Source organism: Perissodus microlepis, chromosome 4 (assembly GCF_051167445.1).
Source record: "Perissodus microlepis isolate ML-2025 ecotype Zambia chromosome 4, ASM5116744v1, whole genome shotgun sequence".
NCBI lineage: Eukaryota > Metazoa > Chordata > Actinopteri > Cichliformes > Cichlidae > Perissodus > Perissodus microlepis.
In genome coordinates, this window is record NC_140464.1 from 14,454,384 (window position 1) to 14,478,049 (window position 23,666).

The 23,666-nt window shown below is 42.7% G+C and overlaps 4 protein-coding genes across 4 annotated transcripts in view; 1 reads left to right on the plus strand and 3 right to left on the minus strand.

Moving 5' to 3' along the window:
• The first annotated feature begins 523 nt into the window (after window positions 1–523).
• trap1 (TNF receptor-associated protein 1) lies at window positions 524–10,566 on the plus strand. The gene is made up of 18 exons (XM_084925961.1): window positions 524–741; window positions 1,794–1,964; window positions 2,046–2,128; window positions 2,210–2,350; window positions 2,793–2,864; window positions 2,995–3,155; window positions 3,255–3,364; window positions 3,454–3,527; window positions 4,651–4,806; window positions 5,031–5,151; window positions 5,240–5,309; window positions 6,067–6,214; window positions 6,313–6,498; window positions 6,637–6,775; window positions 6,856–6,941; window positions 8,397–8,542; window positions 8,631–8,703; window positions 9,063–10,566. Exons 1-18 carry the CDS (start codon window positions 621–623, stop codon window positions 9,162–9,164), a joined length of 2,160 nt encoding a protein of 719 aa, XP_084782087.1. The 5' UTR covers window positions 524–620; the 3' UTR covers window positions 9,165–10,566.
• On the minus strand, window positions 10,091–15,336 carry LOC146388575 (MAPK regulated corepressor interacting protein 2-like). The gene is made up of 5 exons (XM_084925964.1): window positions 13,143–15,336; window positions 12,965–13,034; window positions 12,381–12,520; window positions 11,439–11,534; window positions 10,091–10,460 (listed from the first exon to the last, which is right to left on the minus strand). The coding sequence occupies exons 1-5, from the start codon at window positions 13,195–13,197 to the stop codon at window positions 10,390–10,392; spliced, it is 432 nt and encodes a 143-aa protein (XP_084782090.1). The 5' UTR covers window positions 13,198–15,336; the 3' UTR covers window positions 10,091–10,389.
• A 643-nt stretch (window positions 15,337–15,979) lies between these two features.
• On the minus strand, window positions 15,980–19,856 carry LOC146388576 (glycerophosphodiester phosphodiesterase 1-like). Its single transcript, XM_084925963.1, has 6 exons — window positions 19,362–19,856; window positions 18,702–18,877; window positions 17,685–17,790; window positions 17,402–17,494; window positions 16,867–17,078; window positions 15,980–16,638 (listed from the first exon to the last, which is right to left on the minus strand). Exons 1-6 carry the CDS (start codon window positions 19,626–19,628, stop codon window positions 16,491–16,493), a joined length of 1,002 nt encoding a protein of 333 aa, XP_084782089.1. The 5' UTR covers window positions 19,629–19,856; the 3' UTR covers window positions 15,980–16,490.
• Window positions 19,857–20,167: 311 nt separating this feature from the next.
• The window catches only part of dnaaf5 (dynein axonemal assembly factor 5), a 29,120-nt gene continuing 25,621 nt past the window's right edge, over window positions 20,168–23,666 (minus strand). The window contains exon 13 of the mRNA XM_084925960.1: window positions 20,168–20,537. Within this exon, the coding sequence (XP_084782086.1) occupies window positions 20,383–20,537 (155 nt within the window). The 3' untranslated portion in view covers window positions 20,168–20,382. The remainder of the gene's footprint in view (window positions 20,538–23,666) is intronic.

The following is a 23,666-nucleotide window of genomic DNA, read 5'->3' on the forward strand; positions in this document are numbered from 1 at the left end:
GAGAACTGAATTTTTATGTAGGTAAAAGGACAAATTGAAATATAAAACTTGAAATTTGGAGATGGGTAATTTGAAATTTTTGTTTTATTTTTTCCCCTAGTGGTAACGACAAGCTTTCATAGTTTCCAAGAGTTTATTTTGATGTGAGAACAGGATCAAGAAAAATCTTCACATTTAAAAAATATGAACCATCAGATTTTTGCCATTGACAATTTGAAATGTAACAAATTGTTGCAAAAAAAAAAAAAAAATGCTGCTTGCATGAACATAACGCACTACTTTTACATTCTGTTTGACCTTGAAGTGTAAATTGGCAACAAAGAAAAAATCTCAATTTTAAGAAATCAGAAAACTCGAATAAATAACCGTACTAAAGATTAATATAAATATATACACATATAATATACACAGGTGATTAGCCGTGTATTACGACATAAAATTTAATTATGCACTTACAGTTTGAAGAGCATCCTATTCTCATCAGGCAGATTGCGGTCGGCCTTTTGACGTCATTATCGCGCGCAGTCGCAGGTCCTTTTTCCGCTGTAGTTCAGCGTGTGTCCCTGTCGGTCAGTTGACCTGTCATTTGTTTCGTCTTTGGGTCCCACCTGAGTGTCAGCATGTCCCGCTGTCTCGCGCTGGCTCGGTTCGCTCTCGGTTCCTCTCAGAGGGCCAGCTCGCGGCTGGTGTCATCTACACGCGGGCTGAGCAGCCGACCTGTCTCGCGCTCCTTGACTGGAGGTAAGCTGTGCTTATTAGCCAGCCAAGTTAGCCTAGCCGCTTAGCTGACAGCACCAAGATTTCAGTTAAATGTAAACTCTGCTTCGGGTAACCTTTGTGGCCATGTTTTTTTAAACTAACCTGCGGCTCACGTGTTTTACAGTAGAAACCGATTAACGGTTAAACATGAATTTAAAGCGATTCGCTTATAAATTTTATTGCATGGTTACATCACACTAAACAGAATAGATTTCATTTATCGTTTAATATCCCCCATCTTTGAGGAAAGCTTACAGAAGTATCATACCATAAACCCCTGAGAACCGAGGAAAAAAGTATCTTTCAGTTGAACCTTTTTGGTAATTTCCTGCCTCTTTGGAGCAAAAAGAGGCCACCCAAACAAATAAGATGAATTAAAAAGGCCAGGATGTTCTCAATTGAGGACATCAGGACTTAACGTTACTGTTACACAAACACTTAAAAACACAAAGATATTTATTTATTTATTTATTTTTTTAAAGAAGGCTCATGCACACTGTTCAAACGAGTAAATCCATTTCACCTGCTTTGTTTCAAATCAAAGTGGCAGCAAGATGGAGCCCCCCTCCCCAAAATAAGCAATGGTTGTGCAGATGTTGACTACAGACCCTTGCTCGGAACTTACTTTCTCTAGTTTTGCTTTTTGCTGGTGTCTTTGTGAGTCCTGGTAGCATGAGACATCACCTACAGCCCAACTGCAAAAGCCCGATCCTCTCTATGCTTTCATCTGCTTCTCAGTACACCTGGATACAGGAGTCGAGCTACAGCATTTTGAACAAGCAAGAGATGTGAACGCAGAGCCTGACTAATGCCCAAATATAAGCTAGTGTGATAACCAAGCCTGGATGATATGAAGCCATGAATCACTTTCTCGAAGGTCTGTGTTTTGCTGTAGGCAGAATTCAGGCATTGTTTGGGTAAACTTGTGGCCTCAGAGGGTTAAGTAGATCCTGATTAGAGAGATGATGAGGGATCTAAATTGCTTCTGTTCCCTTGTTAAATGGCCTCACCATCTTTACTCGTCATGCCATCAGGTTTGTCGGTTGGACAGCTGCAGAGGTGGAGCAGTCGCCCCAGGGTGTGGAGTTCGCAGCAGGCTTGCCTTGGCGTTAGCCCACAGTATTATTACAGCACCCAGGAAGCAGAGAAAGAGCCAGAGGAGGAGCCCCTGCACAATATCATCAGTGATACAGAGGCTGTGCAAGGTACTGGGACAGCTGCAGACATATTTCCCATGAAAGCTTGTTCTCAAATTCTGAATGTTGCTCTGCCTTTGATCTTTTCAGGTAGTTTCCACAAACATGAGTTTCAGGCTGAAACCAAAAAGCTGCTGGATATTGTCGCCAGGTCCCTGTACTCAGAGAAAGAGGTGATGTAAAGTTGGACAAAAGCTACTATCATTACAGTTTACCTTCACTGCTCTCCTCTGACTGACTTGTCTTTCTTTCAGGTCTTTATCAGGGAGCTCATCTCTAACGGCAGCGACGCACTGGAAAAACTGCGCCACAAATTGATATCAGCAGGTGGTGAAACGGCTCCAATGGAGATCCACCTGCAGAGTGATGCAGCAAAGGGCACCTTCACCATTCAGGTACACCTGTTTACTGACTTTAGAAGTTTTGGACAAGTTTTAGAACAGGAAGAGTAACATTAGATCAGAAAGCGAGTCGTAATCCTAGCAGATCAGCTGAGCTCGGTGCCAGCAAAACACCAGCCGATGGCTCAGCTGTTACCTTTCCATGTATCCAGTCTTAACCAGGATAATTCTAAATTTGTTCAAGCTGCTTTGCAACCCATCTCCACTCCAGGTCCCCCTCTTTTCTTGCATTGTTACTTACTTAAATCAGTAGCATATCTCTGCTTTTTATGTCCTGAGATCCATACAGCCAGCTATAAATAATTATAGCAGGTTGTTCCTAGTGCTTCTAGTGCACTTGAAGCCCTGAGATGGTTTACTGCCCCCTGCTGGTAAATGGGATACAACACACTAGGATAGCTTAACTCTTGAGTGACTGATTTCTATATTCCAACAGGACACAGGAATCGGCATGAACAAGGATGAGCTGGTGTCTAACTTGGGCACTATCGCCCGCTCTGGTTCTAAGGTGAGTGCTTCATTGTGACATTACTTATCTGATATAGCGCTCCTGTTGTAAGTTTGGCTTTTAAAATGCAGCATCGTGTTTTCTGATGCTCACTCCTTCTGTCATCATTGTAACTTTCTCCCCACTGTAGGCGTTTTTGGACGCTCTTCAGAACCAGGCGGAGGCCAGCAGCACCATCATTGGTCAGTTTGGTGTTGGATTCTACTCCGCCTTCATGGTGTCCGACCGCGTGGACGTGTACACTCGCTCGTCTGAGCCCGATGCACCTGGATACAAGTGGTCCTCAGATGGGTGAGAGCAAAGAGTGGCTGTAGAGAGGTATCCTTGGTTTGAGAAGGGCTGCTGTGAATCAGAAGTGTAATCCTCAATATTTCACATGGTCTCCCTCAGCTCTGGGGTTTTTGAGATTGCTGAAGCCACCGGCGTTCAACAAGGAACAAAAATCGTGCTCCACCTCAAAGACGACTGCAAGGAGTTTTCCTCTGAGGACAGAGTTAAAGGTAAAAGTGCTGTCGCTGCTTTGGTAACTGTAGGACGGCTGCAGTGAGGAGACGTATTCATGCATCAGTACTTATTGTTTCTGTTTCAGAGGTTGTAACAAAGTACAGCAACTTTGTAAGCTTCCCCATCTTTCTGAATGGACGGAGGCTCAACACTCTGCAGGTGAGCTGCTGTTCTTCTGTTTTGGATGCAAAGGTTGTCACTGAATGGTCCAAACTCACAAAATAAATGGCACAATTGTACAGTACTGTGTAAAAGTCTTTAGCCGCCCCTGATTTCTTTATATTTTGCCTCCAAGGAGCCAAAAGTTTGCTCCTTGTGTTTGTCCTCGTACCTGACAATTTTAACCAGAATGTTTTTGTTTGTTTGTTTGCTTTTTAATCCTGACCTATGAATGATTTAAGTATTAAAAGGCACTAACAAATAGTAAAACTATCGTTATTTCTTTATTTTATTTGACCTTAGTTTGTTTTACAAGTTCCAAAAAAACAATTCAGTTAGATTAAATGTTTTCAAAAGTGTCGTTTTTGCCGCTCAGCCCTGAAAGGCTCATGGGGTATTGTCATCACCCCACTGGGTGGACAGGCATGTGGTGTGGACACCTAAGTTTGTGAATGCAATAACTTGAGAATGAGGTGACGTAGGAGCTTCAAATTGATACCATGGGGTGCATCTACTAAAAAACCTGGACGAGTTCAAATCTTGGTGACCTCAACCTGAAAGTCACTGTAAGCTTTCCGAAAATCTGGTGTATGGGATAACTTAAGAACAAGACGACGTAGGATTTTGAAATGAATACCATGGGTGTGTCTACTAGGAGGCTGAGGGGTAGCACTGTCAGTCATTAGTATTTATTTAGTTAAGCTGTATTTAACTAATAATCTCGGTGTCTGTTTATAACAGACGACTTGGCAAAGAACCCGTTTTATATTGTATTTTGTTGCTAGCATAAAAATGCAAAGACAGCAGGCATAAAATAGTATTTTTGCACCAACAAGCTGATTCCCAAAGAGCTGTCAGCCCAAATTTGATATACATCGTAGCTGTGTATGTTGTGCAGTTTCCTTAAAGAATTTTAGGCACCTGGAGAGGTGGGAGACAAAAGAAGAAGTATTAAAGAAATGTAATGATTTAATGGACTTTTTTTTTTTTTTACCTTTATTTATACAAGTAGTTTCATTTAGACTCAGTGTCTCATTTACAAGAGAGCCCTGTTTCAGACAAACATTAAAATTACGACAGCGAAAATAATAATTTTTAATAATCGCTGTCTGTCTTCCTTCAGGCCTTGTGGATGATGGAGCCGAAGGAGATCAGTGACTGGCAGCACGAGGAGTTCTACCGCTACGTCGCTCAGGCTTACGACAAGCCACGCTACACTCTGCACTACCGCGCCGACGCCCCGCTTAACATCAGGAGCATCTTTTATGTCCCCGAAGCGGTGAGGAGTATTTCGCAATGCAAACTTTACTTCAGTTGCTGTTTGGTTGCAAAGCTCTGTGAGAATCTTCATTTAGGAAACCAGCTGGTGTTCAGGTCCAGTACTGATAGATGACGTAAACTTTACAGCTTTATAAATTGTTCTTTAGCGACCTTTCAGCAGTGTTGAGTCGAGGAAGCCGGTTTCCTGTCAAGTGTGTGACGAAAGAATGTATTTGCCAACAGAAGCCATCCATGTTCGATGTGAGCAGGGAGATGGGGTCCAGCGTGGCTCTGTACAGCAGGAAGGTCCTGATTCAGACCAAAGCTACTGACATTTTGCCCAAGTGGCTGCGCTTCCTTCGAGGTTTGTTCCTGCTCAAATGCTTCTAGCATGCTCTGTATTTTTTTTTCTTCATGCAACACTTTGCAGAATGTTTTTGTTTTGTTTTTAGGTGTGGTGGACAGCGAGGACATCCCTCTGAATCTGAGCAGAGAGCTGCTGCAGGAGAGCGCCCTCATCAGGTACAGTAGCAGTAATGCAGCTGTTTTAGGAATAAGTTTGGTTTAATGAAGGAAAAATACTGTAATTTCCATATCTGTATTTTTATTGTGGAACTTACTCTTCATTAATCAAATAACAGTCCCTCAGTTCAGCCTGTCTCAGGCCACATCTGCATACATTTGCATTTTAACGGGGCGATCGTGGCTCAAGAGTTGGGAGTTCGTCTTGTAATCGGAAGGTTGCCGGTTCGAGCAGTCTCGGTTGTTGTGTCCTTGTGCAAGACACTTCACTCGTTGCCTACTGGTGGTGGTCAGAGGGCCCGGTGGCGCCAGTGTCCGGCAGCCTTGCCTCTGTCAGTGCGCCCCAGGGTGGCTGTGGCTACAATGTAGCTTGTAAAGCGCTATACAAATACAGACCATTTACCATTTTAAAACAGTGTTTTAAAAAAAGGGACTGAATTATCTCCAACACGCCTGTAACCACGCATCTCATTGACCGCTCACCTTCTGGAAACCGCTCCACACAGAGTTTCGTGACCCCAGAGGAAACGACTATAGTTCGTTACAAAAAAATCTCCTCTAAAATATGCATGTGCAAAATCGAATCCATGACGGTAACCTGTGCTTTGACTATGCATTAAAATAGACGTTTGACATCACTAGAGCATATCAGCGAGAAGACTGACCCCTTACACTAAATCCGTGCAGTCATTTTTTCTGTTCTTCGCTTGTTCTCCCCTCGATGTTTGCTCATTTCTCTACCGTCTCCTTTCTTTAGGAAGCTTCGTGATGTTCTGCAGCAGAGGGTGATCCGCTTCCTGCTGGACCAGAGCAAAAAGGAGCCAGAGAAGTACAGCAAGTTCTTTGAGGACTACGGCCTCTTCATGAGGGAAGGCATCGTCACCACACAGGAACAAGATGTCAAGGTTTGCACCAGAGCTGTGCATTGAAATGACACAGAACTTTAAAGGTTAGCAGAAACACTTTGAGTCTGAGTCACGCTCCGTGCCCTCGCTCTTTGTAGGAGGATATCGCAAAGCTGCTGAGATTCGAGTCGTCGGCTTTGCCGGCCGGCCAGCAGACCAATCTGATGGAGTACGCGTCCCGCATGAAGGCAGGCACGCGTAACATCTACTACCTGTGTGCCCCCAACAGACATCTCGCAGAGCACTCCCCCTACTACGAAGCCATGAAGCAGAAGGACATGGAGGTAAGACTTGGACTCGAGTTAGCCAGCAGCCGGGTAACCCGAGCTGATCATTATCCTGATTAATTAACAACAGATGCTGCTTATAGCTTCACTATAACAAACTGCTGTGTCTCCATTTGCTTGCGTGCACGTATGCAGGTGCTCTTCTGCTACGAGCAGTTTGATGAGCTGACCCTGCTGCATCTCAGAGAGTTTGACAAGAAGAAGCTGATCTCGGTCGAGACCGACATCGTGGTCGATCACTACAAGGAGGAGAAGTATGAAGACAGCAAGCCAGGTGTGCCCGTCTTTCACGAGAGCCTCTCGCTGTTGCAGCTGTAGACTTGACTCCTGCTCATCGTCTTTTCTTCCTCGCAGCATCCGAGCGCCTGACGCAGGAGCAGGCTGACGACCTCATGGCCTGGATGAAGAACTCGCTTGGACCCCGTGTGACTAACATAAAGGTAAGAGAGGAACATCTGCATGCCTGAGATACCTGAAATGACTGTTTCTGAATTCGGCTGATGGGTTCTTAGAGGCTTGTTGGTCGTCTCTATCCGCACCTTCAATCGCTTTGTTTCCTTTCTTTTTTGTCCTTTTTCTTTCTGCACAGTTGTAGATTTGTAAAGTTTTGTGGGAAGAGCGTGAACTTTAGGTCCTGAAGAAGGGTATGATGGGAAAAGTTAAAGAAACACTTTTCTAAGTGCTGGTTAAATCAGATTGAGAGCCGTGGTGAATGATCGGCTGATTTCCTGTCACGGACTCAATTTTAACCGTCGCGTCGGTAAATAAAAAACAATGATGTGGAAGCTTGCTTCCTCTATGTGAACTAAGCAAAGTGTGACTAATTCTGACACAGTTAGGGCGACTCGTACCTTAGTTTTTACGTTCGGAAACAGATTGCAAGCCAACATCTTCACAGAAGCTCCAAAGCTTCACGTCAGGAATTTCAGGAATAAATCGGCTTGAAAATGCGATTATTTGTGAGTTTGACTCAGTTTATAATGTGAACAAATGAGAGACATCAAAGTTCAGCACAACCAGGCTTTCTTTGGCTCAACAAAGCCTAAAACCCCAGGTGGAGATAACGGGTATCACTACAGGAGTAATCAGCTTTCTGCTTCAGGCTCTGTATGAGGAGTTTTGTGGGTCATGGGACTCTTCTTTCACACAGTGATCAGTATGAGTAGCACCTGCTCTAATCACAGATGTTATCAGAGGGTGATAATGAAATGGTGATTAAAAATCTATAAGGAACATAAAACTGTCACAAAAAGGACGAGACAGTCCGAGCAGAGGACAGAAGATCGTTAATCAGAGGACAGGAAATCACCTGATTGGATTTTTCTCTGTACAGAGTAGTAATAAAAACATTTTAATTTAAGTTAATCATTTTAATTGCTTAATTATTATCAGTGCTAATAAGGTGACGGCTGCACATTAAAGCCCTGAAACTTTAAACTACATTTAAACATTTAAGGTGACTGTCACACAGCGTGGGAATCGATTTGGCTGAAAACGATTTGGCACATTAGAATCAGGTATCACATCATCACCTGTGGCGGCAGACGGCCGCCCCTCGCTGAGCCTGTTTCTGCTGGAGGCTTCTTCCTTCCCACTGTCGACAGAGTGCTTGCTCACAGGAAGTCACCTGATTTTTGGGGTTTTCTCTGTAATATTGCAGGGTGTTTAACCTTAACTGTTGTTGTGATTTGGTGCTATATGAATAAAACTTTAAGGGAAATGAACATTTACACATTTCCTGCATCATTAAATGGACATTCCAGTAACAATGGGCGTCACAGTTTGACCTCGGTTTTGGTAACAACCATTTCATCTTAACCACCTTGAGAAACAGATTTAAACGTCTCTTTGTTACCACCGTGTGCTGTAGTTAATTTTCTCCTCTGGCACTTTAGCTGACGCCTCGTCTGGACACCCACCCGGCCATGATCACGGTGCTGGAAATGGGCGCCGCACGCCACTTCCTCCGCACCCAGCAGCTGGCCCGCACTGCTGAGGAGAGAGCCCAAATACTGCAGCCCACACTGGAGATCAATGCAGGGTGTGTGTGTGTGGACAAATTGTACTGGGTGGAGAGTGGGAGAAAGTGGGTTTTTGTCCTCTTCTGACTGCGCTCTGCTTTCTCACAGACACGATCTGATCAAGAAGTTGTTCGCACTGAAGGACACAAACTCTGAGCTGGCTGGATTATTACTGGAGCAGGTACTGTGCTCAGTTATTTCATCTCTATTTGCTCTTTGCCCATTTTTTCCATTAATGATCTCTAAACAAAATATCACGATTTTTAACACTTTCCTTATATTTAGAAGAACAAAAATGAAATGTTTTAATGAAAAAATAAGGGATGTGTTGTAGTGCTGTAAGATATTGCAAATTTTGGTAAATACAGGGCTAATATAGCCAATACCGATACAATAAGCATGTTATTATCAGTGTAAAACGTTGCCCAGCCTTTCTCTTCAGGCAGGATGCCATTAGCTTGTTCACTGGAGAGATTTTATGGTCATTTGTTTTAACTGGTAGCAGTGCAGCTTCTATAGTTTTACTTTTATTTTTTCCAGATCTATGACAATGCCATGATCGCAGCCGGCTTGAACGATGATCCTCGACCGATGATTTCCCGCCTCAACGACCTCCTGACCAAAGCTTTAGAGAAGCACTGAGAGCTGCCCGCAGACACGCTCTGCTTTGGTGAAAGCGGCCTGTAGACTGGAGCATTCGCAGCAGCTCAATGGTCGATAAAGCCAGAGAACTAGACTTTGTAAAGAATACACCACCTCTTTTCCCCTCTCAAGTCTTTCATTTCCACCGGTGCAGCAGGCGTGAAGGCTGAAACAGGAACTGCCTGAAGATTCTCCATAAACACTTCAGTGTCTCTACGCTTTGTGTTCTTTGGTCCTGCCATTAACAGGACATGAAGGTCATGGTTGCACCTGTCTGTTGTTACAGTGTGACTTTGCCATTACGCTCACTCTTAGTGTACTTTCAGTTAATAGTCAGGCTCATTCTTAATCACATCATGAATACTCCGAACTTCTGATATTTTTCCAAGTTTGGATTTATAAGGAAGCTTTATTGGTCTTCCTTTTGGAAATGTGCCACTTCTAAGTTTCCAGATAATCTGGTTTTCAGAGTAACAACCTCGTCTTTGAGGTACAAATTTTGTGCAGAAAAACATTCTTTGTCCAGCTCAACCACAAGGACACTTAAGAGTAAATCCTCTGCCAAGGCCAGTGCCAGATTTTGCAGTTTTAGCCAACGTGATCCAAATCTGCACCAAAATTCAAAGTGTGGGGGGGTTTCCTCCTTTGCCCATGTTCCACCTCTCAGCACATTTGAAAGTCAGCCTGGTAGTTTGTAATCTTTTGCTGTTCTCACTTTTTTTGCTTGAACCATTTTTCTTACGCTCTTGTTTAGTTTTGTGGTGTTAAAATGTTTCTGAGCAGCTGTTTGCGCTCGGAGACTCTGCTGCATTCAGGAAGCGGTAAACGTAATTTCAGATAGTGTGAGGATTTATGGAGGCTTGTCAGCAAATAAACACGGATTCAACATAATGCCAGGTTAAAGAAATGAAGCTGTAATCTGGAACTTCTTTAAAATACAATTTTACTGCATTTCAAAGTAACATCTCTGCTGTGAGAGAGAAAATAAGATGAACCTCAGTTTTAAGACTTCATCCTTCTGTGTGCAGTCTGTCTGCACAGCTGTGTGACCGCACAAGTTCAAGTGGTTCTCAGGAGTTTCTCTGTCCACCGTTGTCAGTCCATTTCAACCACATCTGGGCACTTTGACCCATCAGAACTCCCGCCCAGGCTTCCTCTTCTTTTGTGAGCTGTCATCGCGGTCTCACCTCCAGACTGTCCGAGAGCATCGAATCCCAGAGGAGCGTCAGGAGAGCTTATCTATGTTTTCTAAGAAGCGTTGGGCCCACCATTCATCCAAATCTATGGGCACAAAGTCTGAGAAGAAAACAGAAATTAAACCATTAGATACATCTTTGTCCATGGCGCGGATGGTTGAGAATAAATGTCAAAAGGATGAAAAATAAAGAATCACTAAATATTACGCTTTTCTCTTCATCTATAAATTTTCCTTACCACCTATTCAATACACTACTCCACTGCTGCATTTAGCCCAGTGGTAAATGGTAATCCACTCAACCTGTGAGCTAAACCATCAAACTGCAACAACGGCATTTTTAATGAGTCTTCAGTGCCCTCTTGTGGTCACAAGGAGGAACTGCGACGGTGTAGTAAATTCAAAATAAACGCATTTTTAAATCTCATTTAAAAATAAAAAAAATGAAATGAGAAACGTAAAAACTTCAAAAATAAATACTAGCATCTTTTACACCAAGCTGTCTTACATAATGCTACGATATATATTTAACACTGCCGACTTTTATCAGTTACGTCTGCCTGCTGGGAATCTAAAGTGATCATCGCCCTCCGGTGGTCATAAGGCTGAACTGCAACAGTTCAGTCACACCACCACATTAAAAGTTAGAGAACCAACGAGTTGTATTTAATGTATTTTTATTCGACTCATCTTATTCATGATTTTTGTTCTGGGCTAGAGGTCTTAGTATTATTATGATCACTGTTACATTTAAAAAACCAACAAATACCATGAAAACGTGTGTGTGAGCTTTCCCTATGCATTGCTATAATAAAATTTTAGAATGAGTCAACAGATTGACCCGTGACTTTGGGCTATGCTATTTGGCTGTTATAAACCAGTGCGACCTACTGCACAGGTTGCAACGGTTACAGGCCTGTGAGCTGCAGCTAGATGAAATATGATTGTTACACTTGCACTAAATAAATAAATAAATAAATAAATAAATAAAATCTCAGGACTTTTTTGTCACAGTGCGTAAAACCCCCAACTTGGGGTCTGAAGATAACACAAAAAGGAAAAACAGTAGCTGTACTCACCGTCCATGTGTGGGCTGGGAGTGGCCTCTTTATAATGCACTGCTTTCTGTGCAGCCTGGCCCACCTCCTGCTCCTGCTGTAGCGCCTCCTGCCAGGCTGAAAACAAGACTTCGGTCAGTAAAGCCACCATGAACACCAAAATGTCCTCTGTCCAGTCCTACACTCCAGGGCCACACCCACAGTGCCTAACAAGTAAAGTCCAGCAACTGTTTCAGAGACATACCTCTGACCAATGTTTGTGTTCCAAACAGTGAAGCACGTGGTCACACACTTTGTGTGTGTGTGGTTGTACACTACGATTAAGTTCAACTTTGGCAGCTGTCTCCAGGTCACGACTTTGAGGAGCCTCCAGTGGATACGTTTGATTATACAATTTGTATTTCAGTGAACAGAAAAGAACCAATCCAACCTGAACAGAAGCCTTTGCAGAAAGGCGGTGTCAGGCCTACTTTGTGCCCTTGTCCAGTCAGTGCCAAGGTTACTCAAGTTGTTTATGAGCTGCTGTGACTGAGCTTCAATGCCAACAACAGGACACACAATGTAAGAACCACTGAGCCAAGTGGGGGATCTCCTGGAGACCCGCTGGGTTTGTGAATGTTAAAAAGAAGCCCAAACTTCAAATCCGGACCAGACCCAACAATCCTGTCAGAACGCTTTGGTGCTCTTCTTTAAAGTGATGCCTAGATTTAAACCCCAAGCCTGAAATGTCATTTCTTTCAGCACAATGCCAGCGTGGGTCAAGAGGAGATTGATGTGGGCATGAGAGCATTTTTCTGCTCAGTGCCTATCAGTGTCAGAGCAGCTGTGTGGGTGAGGCCTCGGAGGGAAGAGGAGGGGGCTGGTTAGCATCTTGATAGTAAAACAATGTCATTCACAAAACAGCAAGTGAGGGATGGGTGTCAGGATACAGTGTAACAGTGGGACAGTCTCTCACTTTCTTACCCTCAGAGACAAACTTGACATTTTCTTCATGTGACAGGGTGAAACTCTCTTCGTGATGATTGTGTGCGGGCACAGCTGGAGCAGGGTGATGGTATTTCTTACCATTCGGACGGTTGAAAACGATCTTTGGAGCGGGAAGTCTGAAAGGGGGACAAGAGAAGTACTGTGTTGATTTCTGCAAGAAAGAAAGTGCTCATTATCATTTCCAAGCAGGAACTTTCTTAAGTGATATCCTATATCCAAGAAAGGCTGGTTAAGCAGGAGTAAGAAGTTACAACAGCTGAATGAGGGACCTTGTGATCCAAGGTCACACACACATGAACAAGGCTAGTCTGCCTGGCTGGTTCAAACTAAAAAACAATCATAAAAACCAACAGAGTAGGCAGGCCAAGCTCAGAGAAAACCAGAGCGGGTTTTATTCAATCACCAAGGCATCAGATGATGAACAATTGCTGCAGTCTCTAGCTGATGACGTCCACAGCTGCTAGGACACAGTCATTCACAATCACAACCAGAAGTATCTGAAAAAACTATAATGCAATCATTTCTTTACAATTGTCTCCTTTCACGACCTGCGCACCTACCCAGGCATATTCCAGGACGTTTGTTTGTGCTTGAAATCACTGATTTTGCTGTCCAGCTGCTGTGTGGGCCCTGGAGAGCAAGACAAAGAGGATAAAACAACTTGTTATCAGCAGTCCGGAGAGGTGAAAGTGGGTTTTCCGGTGTGCCGTGCTTCATAGTTTAGCCCCACAGTCTCACCTGTGCGTCGCTGCGTGACCAGTTTGCTGGGACCTCTTGTAATTGTGTACATCATGCGCGGGCGGCTTCACCTGTGATCCCCGAGTTCGACACTTTGAAGTGTGAAGCAAAGCACGTACATCCAAGAAAAAGCTCTTCTGATGTGAGAAGCTGATCAATCCACTGAGCTGGGACACGAGAGTGTGCAAACTGTTCGGTAACCTCGTGAAGCAGAGCAGTGCGCCACGCGTAAAAAACACAACAACCCCAAAAACTAGCGACCAGAGCACAGTCAGAGTCCCGTCTCTCCGTGTGCCCCGATCACTCACAAAACGTAAGTCACTTTGGTGCTAAGGTGTCCTGGCCGGCCACAATGTCACATAACCTGAAACAGCGGCAGTCATTCGTAAGACACGAGACGCACACGGTCACCGTCTCGACGTGACTACACGCCTCCTTTGGCGCTTTAAAGCGACAGCGTCCCCCGAGTGTGAAGTGAGACTTGCAGAGGTGTAATGAAGCTTGTTTCACTAATTTGCCTCAGGTGAGAACGAAAATGCAGGATGATTTCACGTTATCGCGATGATTCGGCCTCAGTGTGACGAATAAGACACTAAAATCGGGTCAGATGAGTAACGTTTATGTGCTTCAACAAGCCGCAAATGCGCCAACGATGTTTGTGTTTACAGTACACACAGGTGAGCACAGGTGCATCAACAGTAACACATCTGTGGGAGTTCTCCCCCAGTTCAATTCTGAGGCTCAAAAAGTTAATTTTGTGCGTTGGTCTGATATTGTTTGCAGCATTTTGCACCATTAGTGCGTCAATTCATGATTGACATATCTTTATTTGCGTCCTGGTTCTCAGTCAGAGTGTAACCAGGTCGATCCCAAGCCTGGGCGGGAGTTCTCGATACCAAGGCCCCTTTTTGTTTCTTCTGTAACCTTTTAAGGGGAAAAAATGTGCATCTGTTTGTTTAACTTCCAAATCTTTGGATGTCTGTATCTCAGATGTGTTGCAGTTAAAGACAAAACAAATACTGCTGTTTTTGATATATATATTTTTTTACTTATCTTTACACGAGCACAACTCAAGTGTTCATTAAGAAAGTAAGAAAGCAAACTTTGACCCTGTAAATGAAACTATTAGCAGCAGTTGGACAGAGAAACACACCTGAAACATCAGAGGAATAAATATAATGAGTTACAGTAATGAATGAGATGTTCTGCGTGTGTCACCTGGCATGATTCATGACCCACTTTTTCTCAGATTAAACAAAACCCTCTTTTATTGACACACGCATTAAAACAATATAGAAATATTTGAGTTGGTGCTTCTGCTTGCACTTTTGAATTGTACAATTAACCCATATTATCACTGTCTTACATGCAGCACAGTTTCTTGTGTTTTTGTGCAGCTGCAGGATTAAATAAAAATCACATAGCAGTGACATGAGATGATTATGACAAGCAGTAAATATGATGCCTAAATGTTATGTAACCACTATATACATACATTGTTGTCTCTATAAAGGTGCAGTAAAACCTGTGGAAGATCAGCAGCACAGCAGGTAGAGAAAATGTTTATCCCTGGTCCAGATGAGGTGGAGGTGTTACTGCCGGCAGTAGAATAAAGGTGACAAGTCTGCAGATGTTCCTTCATGGTGTAGCATGTTTGTATAGCCTGTGTGCCAGCTACAGGTAACTAGAAGAAGAGCCAGATTTTACTGGAAGTGTTCAAAAGGTGGTCTTGAGCAATAGTTCTTTGGGCTTTTTGAAGGTCTTTCAAAGTTTTTGTTTGGACTTTGGCTGCTTTTTCACTCATTTTCAGTCCAGTCCTTGTACCTGATCATTTTCAGGGGAATGATTTCGGTTTGTTTGTTTGTTTGTTTGTTTGTTTTTGTTAAGGGACTTAACACTTGACCTATGAATAATTCCTATTGTATGTGTCTACACATAACAGACAACTTTGCAAAGAACCCATTTGAAATTGTGTGTTTAGGCACTTTGTTTCTAGCAGATATAAAATAGTATTTTTGCACCAACAAGGTGATTCCCAAACAGCCAAAAACTGAAGAATCCCAGCATGGTGTGCAGCCGGTCCTTACAGCATTTGAGGAAGCTGGACAAGCGCAGGATAAAAGAAGATGTAGTAGTTTATAAAAACTATATCTATCTACAGCATCTGTAGATATATATGAGCAGGAACAGTATGTGAAAGTCATCTTCTTAAGACATAGGAAAGAAAATTCAGGTTTGATACAGAACCTGAGAGATGCATCTGAACCTTCAGTTGAGCCGTCTGCTGTTCACTGAACGCTCATCACAAATGGTCTCGGTGGAAAGACGGCGGTCATGGAGCCATTCGTAAGGAAGGGGAAAGAGGAGAAAAGGCTGAGGTATGCTGAACTACACAAGAACTGGACTGAATGATGTGGACAGCATAACAATGATCCCCAACACGCTCCCAATGCAGTAAAAACAACATGGATAACATACAATAGGAAACTATCGGTCATGGATTGGCCTCTGCAGAGCTCGAGCCGCAACTTTACTGAAGCATCTTGACACAAAAGGCAGAAACATCCAAAGAAGAGCTTTGAATGTCCTTCTAGAAGCCTGGGAACTACTCCTGAAGATTACTCGAAGATATATAAAGAAACAAGTGTTAGCTCAAGACTTTTGCACAGCACTGTAAACCGGTGTATTTCTGTGGAACTGGATGCCATCACAGAATTAGCTAGCACCAAACTTCTAGCTTTATTCCATTTTATAATTTATCTTTCAGTATTATCAACACTCTCACTTTATTATATAGGATTTTTAGGATTATTAAAAGGAAAAATGACGTGTGTTGCTATTCTTTAAAAATAAACTGCACTGGTTATGAATCTGGCTGATCTCCACCTAAAAGTCAGCTCCTCGTGAGGCGCTGCAGCACTTCAGTCGTGACCACTCGTTCTTGTGCCTCTTTGATTTCACTACACACCATGCACGCTCATCATTTTTGCAGCACCGAGCAGGTTTTGAGCTGTGACTTTTCCCATCCCAGGCTGACACTGTTCACTCTGAGGTGTACTGTAATGTCCTGAGATTTCTGAGGGAATTCAAGTTGAAGAGTCACCATTTTGACACAGAGGAGATTTATGGAAGAGCAAGAGGAATTCCTAAGGAGGCTGCCTTGAAGGGGAGATTAACCACTTTAAATCGGGTATGGTTTATATTTACTTGTACGCAGGAGTAGAAATGAATGATTGCACTTCTTAATTATACCCTTTGTCAAACCAACGAGTTTCTAAGATCTAATTTGGTTATATTCAGAACCTGTAAGTCTGGAAGATTTCTGTGTGTGTGGCTGTGTGGTATCGCTCAATAATGAGGATCACAGTCCTCCAGCAGACTGTCAGTCATGTAGCTGATCTTCAGCAGGTTTTGGTAGTACTCCTTCTCCACAGCAGTGTTAACAGTCCAGCCCACCACCTCCACTCCTCGCTCTGCCCAATACTGAACGTAGTCCCTGATTGAAAGGAAAGAGAACAAACTCAATTGTGCAATTCTCACGCAGCAAAAATATTTTAAAAATCGAGAGGTGGCTCAAGACTTTTGCACAGTACTTTTAAACACTAAATATGAAGTTAATCATTTATGGGTAACAGATGAATCAAAACCACCTTCCTGTTGGTCACCGTTGGTCTGCAACAACACAGTCTACGGCAAAATAAACTACCTGTCAACTCTCAATTACCGTGAGATGAAGTCTTTCTGCACAAGAATGGCAGAGATCCCACAAAGTTTCCACAGTACGCGATGGTGGGCCCAGTCCAACAAGACGTCCAGAACACCGGTCCACAACTGGCTCCACGTCGACAGAGAACGAGGCGTGCCGTCTCCAAAACGGCTCAGTCTCCAGGGCCGGTGGGTGAGAGCTGTGATCACGTGGGGGTCAGTCTGACGCATCTGCGGACCAGAAGAGGACAAAGGTCAACACAGTGAAGGTTTTAGTAGTTAGTAGAGCCTTTTATTTCGTTTAAACAAATACAGTGGATTGAATTAAATCTGTACCGGTGGTGAGCAAGAAAGTCTTGGGTGATAAATCTCAGCAGGGCCCATCACTGCCACACAAAATGACATCACTGCCTCCATAAAACTGAGAGGCTGATTACGAGAAGCTGAAATCACTCACAGAATTCCTCCTCCTAAACATTATCCTAAAGCGTTATGATTAGTGTTGTTTTTGACTGATTTTCATGATTAGTGTAATTCAGGAGTTTTTGAATTACCTTGTAGATGACTTTGGGTTCAAAGGAGGAAACGACGCTGGAGTTGTAAAGCACCGGGAACTTCTTAAATATGTTATGAAGCACTGATACAGCCTGTAAAGCAGGGGAATGAACAACACAAGTACTATAACTGTGCGGTAACGTCAGTCTCTTTCTTTTTTTATTACAATCATTGCATTAGTTCAGCTAGCGTGTAGTTTTTCTCTTTTCTTCGAGAGCCTTGTATGTATGTTGAGTAATGTATCCATAAGCCTGTTAGGTTAGCGCTTAGTGTATGTAGTACCATATCAGGTTGACCTTTGACATCAAAGAAGATGGTCAGCTGGTGCCTGATGCATTCCTCCACAGCTTCCTGCAGAGTTGGAACCTTCTCTACATTAAATCTGTCCCTGCAAATTAAAAGAAACCATTGGAAAACTGACATAACTCCCTGTTCTTACTGGTTACTGGTCTATGAACCACATCTGTATAAAGCTGGTGGTCAGAAGTTTGCATCAACTCGTTGTAAGCATAAATGTCTGTATTTATATGCAGACATTTATGCTTACAATGAGCATAAATGTCTCATTGTAAGCATAAATATATGATTTCTTTGAGCTGTTGTTTTTCCAGGATGATTTCATATTACACATCTTTAATGACTTTGAAAGCAAGAAGTGGGTGCACAAGTTTGAATTTATTTTGGATTTTCTCTAATCCACACATGGTCAAAAGTATAGATACACACCCACTAATATTTGGTTAAATGTTCCCAGTAAGTTGCACCTCAAACAGATGCCTTTGGTAGCCATAAACAAGTTTCTTGCTTCTAACTCAAACTGGATATTTGACCACTTCTCTTGACTGAATTGACAATCTACAAGTATAACTGGCAGCAAAAGAGCCCCAGAGCTTGATGCTACCACCACCATGCCTGAAATTTGGTATAGTGTTCTCAGGTTTGCAACCACAAGATATTTGACTCATCCGTGTGGAAAGATGCAAGAATAAAGGTGTCATTTTTGGAGCATGATGAGTGTATGTAAGGTTTTTGACCACAACTATATACATTCCATTAGTTTTATTCTAAGTCTATGAAAAGAGATGCACTATTAAATCATTTTGTTGAAAAATACACATATAGACAAAAATAAGGAGGAAAAAAAGACAAAAAGAGAACCAAAGATTCTGCATTTCTAAAACTGTGAACTTTTGGTGAAACACACTTCTAAGACTCCACATTGAGCAGCTTGTTCACAAACACTTTCCTCTTTTTAATTAGCCTAAACACGCTTGAATCACTGATCAATAGGCAGCCTACTTCATCCTGTGGTGAGCAGCAGCATTGAGTCTCCTGAGATGAACAAACTGAAGTTTGCTGATTGGTCCAGACCCATTGGTGGTTCGGTCCACGGTCTCATCGTGCATCAGGACTGGGACTCCGTCGGCTGTGAAACTTAGGTCCAGTTCCACTCCGGTGGCCCCGTTCCTACTAGCCTAGAGCAGATGTAATGGGACAGAGAGATACTGCGTGAACCAATGTATGATTATATACATGGAGCTGAAAGCTGAAAACCAGCCTGTTGAAATAAAAGAAGCATCTCATCCAGAGGTTTAGGCATCTGGATAGATACTAGGAAGAGAAGGCATTGTGAGATGGAGAGCAGATCTTCGTCATAAAGATGGCATCAGATTATAAACAGCACAGGAGCAGAATCAGGTGAAAGATGAGTCTGACCTACTTCCACTTATTTCTACCGTCCCCCCCCCCCAACCAACCAAAAAGCAGGTGAAAAACACCAAGAAAACCTGCTTTTACTGCAAAAGTAACAGCGACAGCATGTCTCAGCAATGGCTTTTAACCCAAGGGGCTGTTATTCCAGATAACACCATAATTAAATGTCCCTGCACCTGTCATTTGCTGCAGGTAGATAAGAGACAAGAGGCCTGTGGTTATAAATCAGAGCACTACAGCTCTCACCTCTCTGATCGCTGCCAAGGTGTTCTCCGGAGCGTCGTGGCTTCCTCCGCGGTGCGCCACCACCGGGACGCCGCCGCCTGAGGAGAGAGCGCCGGGCCGCAGGACTCGAGCGGCCCGGTCCGCCGGCACCGGAGGGAAGCGGAACATCACCATGAAGATGTAGAGAAACGCGGTGAGGAGGGTGGCCCAAGTGGCGCTTCTAGTTACCAGTACAACCAGCAGAAACACCACCGAGAAATACACCACCTCATCTCCGATCTGCAGCATGGTGAAAGAACACAGGGCGGGATGTTTGTGTCACGGCCGGCTGGGTGGATGCAAAAGTCGCTGTTTAGACACACGGCATGGATGGAGCTCTGCTATCAGTACGCGGGTGGCTACATGTTGGAGGCAGATCTCAAATAGGTGAGCGAGAATCAGCAGATTCACACTGGGATTGTGAAAAGGATGGATACAGGAGCGCTGCTCTTATCAGTGTGGTGCTGCAGAAATCTATAATGTCCTATTTAAAGAATCAGATTTCATGAAATATAACCTGGATTTAAACATCCAATCAAGTCGGTTCGGACAAATATAAGAAAAGCTTGTGTGCTTTTATTTTGAAGGCAAAAATCACATGACCAGCTCCTCTGACCGGTTTAGTACAAATAGGATATGCACAAACAACCAAACATACACCATTTTGAAAACATTTTTTTTTTTAAATCAAACATTAGAGCCAAAGGAGTGCAGCCGAGGAATGAATACAGAACACAGCAAATTAAGGAGACACTGTACATGAATAAAAAGAAATTATTAAAAAAATCTTTTCTTTTTCTTTTTTTTTTTTTTTAAGAACATTTAGTCATAAAACTCATAGTAGTTTAGAACAATGGTGAGGTAATGAACAGGTCTTGGAAATGTTTTCTACTCTTGCTAAAAAACAAACAAAAACAGTTAAATAGACTTCAAAGAACAGAAAGTGAACACTTTTTTCACAGTTAAGGCACAAACATCTGTCTCCGTTTCTCCGTGTGCAGCGTCACTCCGTGCAGCTTGCTGTGGACTCTGTGGGCAGTGAGCTGATGTGCTGGAGCAGCTGATCGCAGTAGACAGGACTTCGCTGTTTGTCCCGGACAGCCTCCACCTCCTTCTTCAGAAGTGCAGGGTGCACCGAGCTGCCTTTCTTCAGGATTTCTGCACGCACACACGCGCGCGCACAGAGAGAGAGAGAAACAAATTCAGAAAGACAGCACACATAAAAGTCAGCATTCTGGATTTGAGCTGAACATCAAATACTTTGGGCCCAAAAATAAACATCTGCCATGATCTTCAATTCCACTCTACACTAAATAACAACAGCGAGTTGATGCTGTCACTCAGTGAGGAGTGACAGTTTTAACAATCTCAAAGCCACTTATAATATTTGCACCATCATACTTAACAACTGGCACGCTGTACTTCTCCTAAAGTGCTGCCTCATATTTATCTGTGAACATAAAAATAACTCAGTTTAAAGCTTTAACTATTGGCTGGATGTGTTTTTAAAAGCACTCTGGCTCATCAAGATGCTGCACATCTCACACAAATTGCAGCTAAGGTTTCCTTCCAGCATTTTTCCTGCCAGGAAGAAATTCTGACATTCCCACCCCAAAAAGTTTTAGCCAGACCCAAAGCAAAATCTCTTTCCCCAATCCAACTTATAATAAGCTATTTTTAAAAAAAAAAATTATGCTTAGGCTGTTTACAAAACCATAATGCACATTTTTGTTCAATAAATAGTCATAAAAAAGAAAGAAATGCACTGATTTCTGTCAAACAAGGTAACAGATTGATGATGTGCAGTTTTTTTTCCATTTTGTTTTTGCACTTCAAGTTTTTGCAGTAAAGAGTAGACAAGAAAGAGTCGGAGAAGATACTTAGCAACGGACTGCAGGTTGGATTCGAACCCTGGATGCTGTACAGCCATAGGGATTCTCAACCAGTGAGCTAAACTAGCACGCACTGATGCACAGTTTTAATCTGAAAATTTTCACGGTCTTCCAGATCTCGTTTTCCATTGTCCCCTTAATTTAACAACAACAACAACAACAACAATAATAATAATAATAATAATAATAATAATAATATTTTAGCTAATAAAGGTGGGCGAGGCACTGTTATAGCTTTACAGCCTTTCCTTATTTTATAGGCAAGCAAAGGCTGTAAGTTGACCTTTGAGCTCCAGGTGAATGCCGTCTGTAGAACAACCCAACAACGCATGCACTTTAACTACAAGCTCTGTGGTTTCCACGTCAACAGCACTTTTATGAGTTTTATTGAATTTGTTCTCACGTTCTCTTTTATCAGCTGGAACGCTCACTAAAGCTAAAAAACAAAACAAAAAAACAGCAACAGTGTAGCAAAATTGCAGGTGTGACCCTGATTTACCTTCATAACCTGTACAAGGTAAGGACAGGCCCAGCCGATCCTGGATGACTCTAGCCACCCTTTCTCAGAGAAGTTTGCCATTAGTCTTTTGAATAGCACGCTATTTATTGCATTTTGCTTGTTGATTGTGTGTTTTTTGCTGACTGTACATCAAATGACCCTTTTGGAGATAATACAGACCTCCATGACAGCTTTTTTGAACATTCTTAGTCGCTTAAAGGACTGAGCACACCAGCAGGTGGCAGCGATCAACTATATTATAGACGCCAAGTGTGCAGATCCTTAAAAAATAAAATAAATAAATAAATAAAAATCCACCAGGAGGCGATAAGTCACTGTTAAAATCCTCTCCTCCATTGCTCCCACACGCTGTGCTGATTTTCCAGGTATATTGAATTACTTCTATTGCTGTCCCAGTGGGTAAACACTCCACAAACAACAATGCAAAAGCGCTGTTTCAGTGGTGACAGAATATCACTCTGGATGAGTTATTGCATGTAAGCTAATCATTTGATACCCACCTTTGTTCTTCAAGGGGATTGAGGGGATTCTTAGCTTTTGTGTGTCCTGTACTCAGTTGGGATGGATGTGGTGGGGAGAGGCGGGACTTTGAATTAAAAGAGAACAATGATGGCTTGTGAGAAGCAAGTTACGCCTGTGCCAGCAGTGACAGAAGGAGGGATGGGAGTGTTGTCCATCATTCTGTCAGGACATGCTGCAGACATCAAGACAATTCGCAGATATGCGTTTGAAATACAAGAAGCGTAAGAATGGGATCAGCTATTAAAGGAAGAAGTAGAGAGAGATGGAGGGAAAGACAGAGGGTGGGAAAAAGAAAGCTTCAAACAGAGCCATGCATGAGAGGGAGGAATGCTTCCACAAGGATATGGGCTGGTTATGGGTGCTGTCAGATATAGATCACTCAGCGAGACGCGAGGTCGTGTATTCCACAAAGAGTCTCTGAGCACAGTTTGAAGAGCCCGACTCACAACCATATACTTAAACTGTTTGAGGCACATCTGCTGAAAAGAATAAGTTCTAATGCTCTTGTGTCATTTATTTCAGCAGTTCTAAAACACTTTGGAGCCTCTTGGAAATTTGAGAAATTTCCAAAAACTGTAACATCATTTAGGTACCATTCAAACTATTGGTATTCCAAACCTTTTCAGCCTAAGTGCTTCAGACACACGTGACACAATTTTACACAATTGTATCAGAAAATAAATCTGGGTTGAAAAGATAACATGGGTGAAGGTGGAATATGTTTATTTTGTTTGTGTAAATGTCCCTCATTTTTTCCATTTATAACAGCAATGTGCAAAAGTCCTGAGCCACCCCTCATTTCTTCAAATTTTGCTTCCAAGGAGCCAGTGTTGTGTCTACAAATAACACACAATTTTAAATTGTATCTTAAGGGAATTTTTTTTACTGGCAGCCTGTTGCAAAACGGATAATTTGTTACCATTTCTTTAGTTGAATACATGAAAAATACCAACGATAATGCAGTTTGCCAAAAAGCATTTTTGCATCAACAAGGTGTTTTTACAAAGCGCTATTAGCCAAAAACTCCCTAGATTTCGGCATTGGTGTGCATTGTGTCCTTAATAAATTTGAGGAAACTGGACAAGTGGAGGACAAAAGAAGATGTAATAAGTCTTAAAAAATGTCCAGCACAGACCTGACACAGGATCTGAGTGGTGCCTCTGGACCTTTGGTTGAGCCCAGTGGTGTTGGGTGAACCATGGGAAAAACTGGAATTATGCGTTTGTACGATCAGATTTTGACCCATCATGTATAGAAAACGTGATTGGCTACAGCTTCCTTTTTCAGCATGAAAATGATCCCTAATACTGTGCCAGTGTGGTAAATGAATACTTGAATTGAAAAGAAAAAAAA

What these genes read in the sequence shown, in the direction of transcription:
- LOC146388575 (XM_084925964.1), bottom strand. Translation starts at nt 13,197, where the DNA reads ATGATGTACACAATTACAAGAGGTCCCAGCAAACTGGTCACGCAGCGA. An exon ending in GGTCACGCAGCGACGCACAG is followed by an intron (nt 13,035 to 13,142) that starts GTGAGACTGTGG and finishes CTTGCTCTCCAG; the next exon opens with GGCCCACACAGCAGCTGGAC. An exon ending in ACGTCCTGGAATATGCCTGG is followed by an intron (nt 12,521 to 12,964) that starts GTAGGTGCGCAG and finishes TCCCCCTTTCAG; the next exon opens with ACTTCCCGCTCCAAAGATCG.
- trap1 (XM_084925961.1), top strand. Translation starts at nt 621, where the DNA reads ATGTCCCGCTGTCTCGCGCTGGCTCGGTTCGCTCTCGGTTCCTCTCAG. An exon ending in CTCGCGCTCCTTGACTGGAG is followed by an intron (nt 742 to 1,793) that starts GTAAGCTGTGCT and finishes TCATGCCATCAG; the next exon opens with GTTTGTCGGTTGGACAGCTG. An exon ending in CCCGTGTGACTAACATAAAG is followed by an intron (nt 6,942 to 8,396) that starts GTAAGAGAGGAA and finishes CTGGCACTTTAG; the next exon opens with CTGACGCCTCGTCTGGACAC.
- LOC146388576 (XM_084925963.1), bottom strand. Translation starts at nt 19,628, where the DNA reads ATGCTGCAGATCGGAGATGAGGTGGTGTATTTCTCGGTGGTGTTTCTG. An exon ending in GCTGCTCACCACAGGATGAA is followed by an intron (nt 17,791 to 18,701) that starts GTAGGCTGCCTA and finishes TTTAATTTGCAG; the next exon opens with GGACAGATTTAATGTAGAGA. An exon ending in TCAAAGGTCAACCTGATATG is followed by an intron (nt 17,495 to 17,684) that starts GTACTACATACA and finishes CCTGCTTTACAG; the next exon opens with GCTGTATCAGTGCTTCATAA.